The 9,513-nt window shown below is 33.7% G+C and overlaps 1 protein-coding gene across 6 annotated transcripts; it reads left to right on the top strand.

Moving 5' to 3' along the window:
• The first annotated feature begins 979 nt into the window (after positions 1-979).
• On the top strand, positions 980-8,766 carry LOC119609360 (60 kDa SS-A/Ro ribonucleoprotein). Of its 6 annotated transcripts, XM_037964107.1 has the most exons (8): positions 980-1,119; positions 1,250-1,260; positions 1,738-1,871; positions 1,969-2,225; positions 3,939-4,950; positions 5,010-5,197; positions 5,287-5,465; positions 8,560-8,766. In XM_037964107.1, the coding sequence occupies exons 4-8, from the start codon at positions 2,028-2,030 to the stop codon at positions 8,699-8,701; spliced, it is 1,719 nt and encodes a 572-aa protein (XP_037820035.1). In that variant the 5' UTR covers positions 980-1,119; positions 1,250-1,260; positions 1,738-1,871; positions 1,969-2,027; the 3' UTR covers positions 8,702-8,766. The 6 variants fall into 6 exon arrangements, with proteins under 6 accessions (XP_037820035.1, XP_037820036.1, XP_037820033.1 ...); XM_037964108.1 differs by lacking the exon at positions 1,738-1,871; XM_037964105.1 differs by lacking the exons at positions 980-1,119; positions 1,250-1,260 and adding an exon at positions 1,290-1,532.
• Positions 8,767-9,513: the final 747 nt, after the last annotated feature.

Genomic DNA, 9,513 nt, shown 5'->3' with positions numbered 1-9,513 from the left:
ATATACATCAAATCCGAAGAAATACACCTAGGCCACTATCGGGCCTGTTGTGCGCTCCATAACCAGTGCCTCAGGTGGGAATCGAACCCACCACCTCCGGTCTACCAGACTAGAACACTACCGCTAACCTACTGGAGGCCACTATTTTATACTAAAATTCGACTTTTTGAGTGAAAGCATAAATGTTTTTCTCGAAAACTATAAGAGATACCTATAGATAGCAAAAACAAGTGAATCTGTGATCACTTTTGTTTCTTTCTAAGAACGTATTTGTTTTCCACAAGATATAATTTTTCATTAATATGGTATCACATTTAATACATCCACTATGATTGTTGTCTTTGCTAAGCACAACAAAGTCTTATTAATCTATTACAATTACTTGAATGATAATATAGTATGGCAATACCGTAAATGTGTAACAAATTACACGATGAAGATTTTATTAAAAATTTTAACTTTTATACAAATTGCTAATTCTGTTTTTATACAGAAGTTAATACAATTCTTTAGAGATAAGTTTTGTTAAATTCTCTTTTTATAGAAAATATTTGGAAATTTCTTTAGAGATAAGTTTTGTTAAATTCTCTTTTTATAGAAAATATTTGGAAATATTTGAAGTCTTCAAAATACACATGGGCAATTTGAGACCATCATTCGTGACATTTGTTCAGTGTCATACAGATTTTGTAAAAATAGTAGTGCTTGAATATTTTTTTCCTTCTGTTCCGTTCAAAGAATACAATAAGTGGATAAAAATTCATTCCATTCGGAAACTTGTTTTCCAAAATATTGATTAAAATGAGGAGATTGTAGATGTTATTGAATAGTTTCAATAAAATCTAATCAATCTAATTGGAATTCGTTGAGGCAGCGTTTTTCTTTTCACATCAATCTGGCAACACTTTGACGTTGATTTGTTTATTTATTTATTTTTGTTGCCATTTTTGTTGTTATTTTATTGTATCATCTTCTTTTTCTTGTTGTCCGTCAGTCAGTATACAAACATTTTTTTCACTACGCTCAGCAAACGAAAAATAATAAATAATCGAAAAATAATAATAATTAACAAATAAATAAAAACAAATTGCAAAGAAGAAAACAAAAAGAAAGTAGCAAGTAAGTAAAGCTAATTTAAATAAACTTGTTGCAAAATTAAACATTTCTTATTAAAAATTTCAATTCAATGTTTTTTTTTTTTCCCAAAAACAACAACTACAAACTCTTCATTTTTTTACCATGGACGAAGAAACAATTACGGTGAGTAGGAAATTTGTTTGAAAAAGACAGACAAAAAACGAAAACAAAAAAGATGAGATACAAAAAAAATGTAAAGAAAAAGTAGCGGAATTTGGACAACAAAATACAAGAATAATTTAACTGTGTGGAAGTAGCGAGTGAAGCAAAACTCCAAAAATAAAAGAAATCAAATTGAAACGCATTTAAGTGAGGCATTAGAAATATAATTTAAACACGAAATTAAATAAAATTGTAGCTACAACAAGAAATCATCTACATTAGCAGCAGCGACAGTAATAACCACAAAAAACAGTACAACAGCAACAACAATAACAACATAAAAGAAGAGGCAGCGCCCCCATTTATGAATTGAAAAAGTCCGCAAAATAATTTGTTGTTGGTTTTGTGAATTGTTTTTGTATTTATTGTTGTTGTTCTGTAGCTGCTTCTTCCACTTCTCAGTGTTGTTGTTTTTAGTTTTATCGTTTGTTTTTGTAGTGGCGTTTACTGTTCATTCAAAGTCGCTCATTTGAATTCCTTGCTCTGCTTCTGTTTTGCGAATTATTTTTGTCATTTTTTTTTTCAATTTTTGGGAAAAAGCACATTTTGTTTTTGGTCTTCAGGCGGACAAGGTAAATGCTTTTGATTTCTTTTTGTCTACTCTACGCAAAAAAATTGTTGCTTTTCGTTAAATCTAATCATTGGTATTTTGTTTTATTTCTCTTTCAGTTGTGCTGGCTAGAGAAACTCCCCTTTAGAAGAAATTCACTACCGAATTGCTGCTTAAAATGGATTCCAAACAAAAATTGAAACGTTTCTGCTTTTTGGGCTCCTTTGAACCGGTGTACATCTATTTGCGTGGTTCTCTTAAAGTGGAAACTTATTTTCCTTTGGTGGCAGAGCTGGTAAAGGATATAAATGATAGCGAATTTCTTCCTTTGATGAGAGAGTTGTTGCATGAGGTTTCTTTAGTACGCCGTGATGAGGTTAGTATGAATTAATTGGAATTTTACCTGACATTTGTGTTGAAAGTATTGATAATTTGTGAAATCATTAAAAAATATTTGAATGTGATTGTTAAAAATAAATTCATTATGGTAATACGTTGAAGTTACTCAAAGAACTAGACGATTATTAAGAAATTTCAACAAATTTCAAATTCAGTTCTAGTTTATTTTTATTTTAGTTCTTTTTAAGTTGCATATCAGTTCTAGATTAATTCTAGTTTAGTTTTATATTTGTTAAAATTCAGTTGTAGTTCTACTTACAGATACGTTCTATTTCATTTCTAGTTCATTTATTGTTCAGTTCTGTTTCAGTACTTATTCTAATTCTAGCTTAGTTATAGTTCAGATCTAGATTATTTGTATTCTAGTTTAGTGTTAGTTCAGTTCTAGTTCTAGTTCAGTTCTAGTTCAGTTCTAGTTCAGTTCTAGTTCAGTTCTAGTTCAGTTTTAGTTCAGTTTTAGTTCAGTTCTAGTTCAGTTCTAGTTCAGTTCTAGTTCAGTTCTAGTTCAGTTCTAGTTCAGTTCTAGTTCAGTTCTAGTTCAGTTCTAGTTCAGTTCTAGTTCAGTTCTAGTTCAGTTCTAGTTCAGTTCGAGTTCAGTTCTAGTTCAGTTCTAGTTCAGTTCTAGTTCAGTTCTAGTTCAGTTCTAGTTCAGTTCTAGTTAAGTTCTAGTTCAGTTCTAGTTCAGTTCTAGTTCAGTTCTAGTTCAGTTCTAGTTCAGTTCTAGTTCAGTTCTAGTTCAGTTCAGTTCTAGTTCAGTTCTAGTTCAGTTCTAGTTCAGTTCTAGTTCAGTTCTAGTTCAGTTCTAGTTCAGTTCTAGTTCAGTTCTAGTTCAGTTTCTAGTTCAGTTCTAGTTCAGTTCTAGTTCAGTTCTAGTTCAGTTCTAGTTCAGTTCTAGTTCAGTTCTAGTTCAGTTCTAGTTCAGTTCTAGTTCAGTTCTAGTTCAGTTCTAGTTCAGTTCTAGTTTAGTTCTAGTTCAGTTCTAGTTCAGTTTCTAGTTCAGTTCTAGTTCAGTTCTAGTTCAGTTCTAGTTCAGTTTTAGTTCAGTTCTAGTTCAGTTCTAGTTCTGTTCTAGTTCAGTTCTAGTTCAGTTCTAGTTCAGTTCTAGTTCAGTTCTAGTTCAAGTTCTAGTTCTAGTTCTAGTTCAGTTCTAGTTCAGTTCTAGTTCAGTTCTAGTTCAGTTCTAGTTCAGTTCTAGTTCAGTTCTAGTTCAGTTCTAGTTCAGTTCTAGTTCAGTTCTAGTTCAGTTCTAGTTCAGTTCTAGTTCAGTTCTAGTTCAGTTCTAGTTCAGTTCTAGTTCAGTTCTAGTTCAGTTCTAGTTCAGTTCTAGTTCAGTTCTAGTTCAGTTCTAGTTCAGTTCTAGTTCAGTTCTAGTTCAGTTCTAGTTCAGTTCTAGTTCAGTTCTAGTTCAGTTCTAGTTCAGTTCTAGTTCAGTTCTAGTTCAGTTCTAGTTTAGTTCTAGTTCAGTTCAAGTTCAGTTCTAGTTCAGTTCTAGTTCAGTTCTAGTTCAATTCTAGTTCAGTTCTAGTTCAGTTCTAGTTCAGTTCTAGTTCAGTTCTAGTTCAATTCTAGTCCAGTTCTAGTTCAATTGTAATTAAGCTCTTTAGGTTCTAGTTCAGTTGTAGTTCAGTACTATTTTAATTCTATGTATGTATTTCAATAATATAAATATTTCTAACTTTCTATCCATTAGACTCTTTTCGTTTATGCTGCTTACTTTGCCTCCACCGTCGATATTCAATGGAAAACAGCGATGCGGCATGCATTTCCAGTATTAATTCGCACCGATGATGATCTATTTCTTTTCTGCAAATATGCCTCATTAATCGGCAAAGATCTAAACCATAAAGGTTTTTCACGCACCGTGCGCAAAGCTGTTACAGCCTGGTATGAAATGCAGACACCAGAAGCTATACGAACAATGTGGTTAGCACATCGTGGTTTACATGGTTTCACCCATAAGGCTTTAATCAAATTGTGTCATATACCCGACCGAACTGTGGGCTCAGCAGAAGTGGTTACACCATTCTTTAAGACATGTACGGAGTTAATCAAAGATGCTGAGGCTTCAGCTGTAACTGCAGCAACTGTTGCAGTACAACCAGCAACTAGCAGTAATGGTATGCAAGCCACCGACTCAAATGCTAATGAGACCGAAATGGTTACGGTTAAGACTGAGGTGCCAGAGCAGAAACCTTTAGTAAAAGCCAATTCTACAGAGTCGGCCACTCCCACCTCCGTGGTTGTAGCCATTTCAAAATTACGCACCACCAAGAAAAAACATGAAGCCATTAAAATTATACGGAAATTTAAACTGCCCTATACACAAGTTCCTGGTCATCTATTGCGTCATCCAGTTATAATGGAAGCGGTTTTGCCCTCCATGTCGTATTTGCAAATTTTAAAATGTTGGCGTAAAATGGCCCGTTTTAATCATTTCGATAATCCTAAAATTTTGAAAATCTGTCAAAAAATGTTGGAAAATAAAGAATTTGCCAAGAAGTCCCGTGTTCATCCGGTGCATTTGCTAATGAGCCTGCGAGATATTGGTGTCAGTGATTTGTCTAAAATACCCACCAAGAGAGTAGAGGCATTAAAATTGGAATATTTGGATAAACTCTATAAAGATTCATTCCATTGGAATACCGATGGCGGTAATTTACGAATGCATATAACTGTGAATTTGCAAAGCAATTATAAGAAAAGTAAGACAAATTTATTGAATAATGAAATATATTTAATTGTATTCTATTTATTTTTTTAGAAATGCTTAAAAATCACAAGCGTTTAAGTTATTACGATGCCTGTCTTGCTTTATCCTTTGGCTATTCGAAACGTGAATCAAAGGTAGATGTTTTCCACTGGTATGAGGATAAAATGAAATTGAAGAAGATTTTATTTGAGAAAACCTATTCCACACAATTGGGTTTTACTTCCTATGACGTGGTTGAGGTTAGTTTATATTTAATATGTGTGTCCTTGTTTTTGTTGAGAAACTTGTTTTAATTTACTATTTCTGTTGTTTTCTTTTTCTTGTTTAGAATCAAAAGAATAATCAACGCTTAGTCACCCCTATTTTGAATGCTTTGTCTAGCGAACAAGTTTATGATGTTTTCTTGTGTATTGTTCCAACGGCTGGCCGTGGTAATCCTAAACAAAATTCTGATTTTCTATGCAAGTTTTTGGACAAGTATCGTGAAACTAAAAATCCTAATGCTAAGTAAGTAGAACATGTTTAAAATTATGTTCTGTAGAATACGTTAAAAAGTAAACCGACTTCAAGTGGAAGAAAAGTTTTTTATTTTAATGGGAATTTTTGAAAATTGTTCTAAACAAAGGGGAATTTCCTATAATCTTTATAAACATTTAATTTGGTAATTTGGAATCTTTCCCCTCTAGAAGTATTACGATATCGTCTATATATCCGATAGGTCTAGTTCCTTTCTCGCTTAGGATCCTTAGGAGGCTATAAATCGTGGTTATCCAGGGTAAAGGGGACAAAATGTGTTGTACCGCGAAATACCTCTTCCCTGATAGTTATATCGTACAACTCGCAGGTTATTCATCTGTTGCTCTGCATGTAGTTTATCCAGTTACGGTGTACCTGGTCAATATAAAACTTGAATAACCATTATATAAGAGTATCAATGTTTATGTTGTTGAAGTGTATATCGTCACCTGAAACGCAAACGGCCCTAACTAACCAAAAATTCAAAATCGATTTTATTGTTGATTATTGGACTCCTCCGACCAAAATTAGCGATTTTATTGACAAAATACAAAAGGCCCTATCTACAAAAAAAAAAAAAAAAAATAATAAAAATAAAAATTTTAAAGGTAAAAAGTCATATTAAACAATATGTTTATTTACTACAAATAAATCGCGTTGATAGAAACAAACTTTTCAATTTCAATAGTTTTTTGCTTCTCCTGTAAAATTTTAAAAATGTTAGATAGGGCCGTTTGCGTTTTTGGTGACGATATACAGTTTGATATCGCAGGATTTAAATATAAATTGGAAATCTTCATTTACCGCGGTTTCCACCGATCGTTCCCTTACATAAGCATGCTGCTTATATGTATTTGAGGTCTTTATCTGGTATACTGCTTATTAACATGCTATTGACTTTCCGTTGCAAGGTAGAACTTTAGTGACCTGCCATTTAATAGGGACGAATTTAAAGCAAAAGTGCCGGGAAAATACCATCCGATCCAGTAGCTTTGTACGGTGCAAAACACTTGATTGCCAGATGTAATAGCTATCTCTGTAATATCGGTTCATATACCAGGTACAAAAAGAGAGTCAATTAGGAGTTTAATTTGCTCTACCATATACTCCAGCCTCCTGCCCATGTCATCGATTATAGATTCCGGTTGGGCATGAGTTTTGGATAAGAATTTTTTTCTTCGATACGTCATTTACGCTGTCTACCTGTTTGCAGAAAAGTTTCCAGGAGTCTCGTTTTGCTTTCAAACGATTTTCTTACTACACTCATCCTAGTATACTGCGGTCTTGCGGCTTGCACCGTCCTAACGGGTGGTGGAATCCACACTGTTACTATTGACAGTAGTGGCATTTCGGAAGCCTGTATCACCTCAAGCTTTACTGCTGAGTTAATGTCGCTACATTTGACAATTGCCGATTATAAGAACTCCAAGGAGTTCTTGTTTCCGCAATTGACAACCTTCACAATCTCAACATCCTCCGAATTGCCCTCTAAGGTGGCGATTTGATCAATCAGCCTACCTTCAATTGATTGCCAGAAATCGGTACTGATCCTCCCATCTGGATCATTCCGATCAATGATTGCCACTTGAAGGCATACATCCAGGCTGGTTGACTTCTTCATCTTCTTGCTGGATGAAGAGGGTTGATCATCTCCAGATCTGGCTTTCTTAATTGCCCTCCTTAGATCAGACCTCTTCGTTGAGTTTGGTGACTTTCAGACCACTGGTTTGGAGGGTCGGTCACACCGGAGCCCCATTCCCTTACTGACGTTCTTGCAGAGGTCAGTATAAGAGCGGGTCGGAAGTTTACCAGCTCTCTTTACCTTTCCTGGTGTCGTGGCCACTTTGCAAGAGTTTTTCGGTGGTAGACCTTTGACCTCCGCAGCTCGCTCCGAAGACATGAGCACCTTGGTTTTCATGGTACCACTCTCTTGGCCTTTTGGTCGACTGCAGGTTGATGATGCCATCGACCCATCACTCTTTTGAGTGTTAGCCGGGTTGATGGCAGCATCCACCCGTTGTCCCCATGGCGTGGACTAACCCAGAACGTCACCAACTGGGCCGTATATTCTCTCTAATTTAGCAACACTTTGTCGGTGCTTTCTAAGTAGGAGCCTCTCCCTTGACGAGAACTTTGAGGAATCAGCCTTTGCTATTTTCGACAGAAAGGCAAGAGACCCCAAAGTCCCATTCTTATCCTTCTCCTCCTTCGTTCGGCCTGTATTAATTCTCGACCACGAAAGACCTGTTGACGGTCCTCTCCCAAATGTTATCTTATCAGTCTGACCTCAACTCTGTGTGGCACTAGTTTGACCAAAGGAGTCACATGCCACCTCCAGAAGACCCTCCACGTTTAAGCCAGTCAGTACCTGACCTTCTGCTCAACAATTCTGGCATTGAGGTCAGTAAGGGTAACTTCACCGTCCTCCCAAGTACTGTCAGACTCCTCATCATTCTCGTTGACCGTGACGTCCGGAATGTCTTTACCTAACAGGTCGACCTTGGTTGTAATTTGATTCATCTATTTTGAATCCCACGAGTATGTACGTTCAGACTGACGATCCACGCAGTGACGGCGTACGTGGACTAGGCAACTAACTTACAACAGCGCATTATAGTTTTATCTAATACTTCTTCTCTAGTTCAATATAATCATGTTTTTAGTATTAAAGAAATCCATGTGGGCTTGTCCCTTGCGATTTTTGCTACCCCAAGCTACCTGGTGGCTGTTGGCATCACATCCTATTACTATTTTCTTTGAGTATCTTTAACCAGCTTCATCAGATTGGAGATTTGAAGGGCAGTTTAACAAATATAAGATACATATTTGTATGTTGCCACGCTCCTTGCTTTAGGGCCGTTGCATGCGATGTTGACATTTGTGACAATACTAGAGCGAGGCCCTGTATCAGCGTAAAATAGTTGAAAATTTACCAAAAATTAAAAAAATGTTCTATAAAAAGAAAACTTATCGAAATTTTTCTATAAATAAAGAAAATTTATAGAAAATTTTTCTATAAAACTGCAATTTAAAGGTTCTTTAAAAAGAAAATAACTTATTGTTATAAATTATATTTCATTTACAGATTCATAATACTAAATTTATTAAAATATAAACGTTCCATGACTTATTCCGAAACACGTTCGGAAAATATTTTGGAAATTTGTGGATTAGATGAACATACTACCGATATTATATACAATTTTGCCACCAATCGTTTTGACTAAACAAAATGGAAGGAAGAGGAGGTAGGAGACAGCCATAAAAAGGAGTTTAAAAAAAGGTATTAAAATAAAACGAATAATAAAAAAATTATAATTTTTCTTAAACAAAAATTTAAGAATACAATTATACATAATACATAAATATATAAATAATTAGTAAAGCATATTTAACTAACATTTTTTCAATTCATATTTAAATGTTTGTGAAGAACAAAAAAACATATGCTTTCTTAAAAACACTTATACGTATTGGAAATCAGAAAAAAAAACAGATAAAATATTGTAGAATTTTATTATAAAAACAGGAAAAAGAATTATGAATTTAAAATTTTCTTTTTAATTTATCTTTTTTCTTAAATTTAAACTATTTCTTTTATATGTAGATTTTTTTCTAAGAATTTGAATTTTATTATTTTAAGTTGGTTTAAGTTTTTGTTTTTTTTTTTTTTTTAATTTCTAGCATATAGAATCTCTTCTGTGTTTATCTCTTATTACTTATAATTGTTTTCTTTTTTTAATAACAAACTCGAATTTATTTTATTTAATAAAACAACATAGTTTTTTTTTAATTATTATAAACAACGTATGGATGCTAAAAAGAAATATTAAAAATACAACATTGCCTTAAAAAAATACATACAGTACTGGGCCAAAATATTATAAATTAAACAGAAATTTCCATAAAAAACAACAATAAAACTTACAGACGTTAACTTTTTATTAAACCGAAAATTACAAAAAACTATAATATTTTGTCTTGGTACCCAAAAAAAAAAAAAACAACAATCTAATTTAAACAAGAAATTTAAAAAATA

This window comes from Lucilia sericata, unplaced genomic scaffold (genome assembly GCF_015586225.1).
Source record: "Lucilia sericata isolate MDLA Ls3-8-SP2 unplaced genomic scaffold, ASM1558622v1 Contig000967F_arrow, whole genome shotgun sequence".
NCBI classification, from domain to species: domain Eukaryota; kingdom Metazoa; phylum Arthropoda; class Insecta; order Diptera; family Calliphoridae; genus Lucilia; species Lucilia sericata.
The sequence above is the reverse complement of the archived record's forward strand: the minus strand, read 5'-3'. Positions and strand labels throughout refer to the sequence as shown.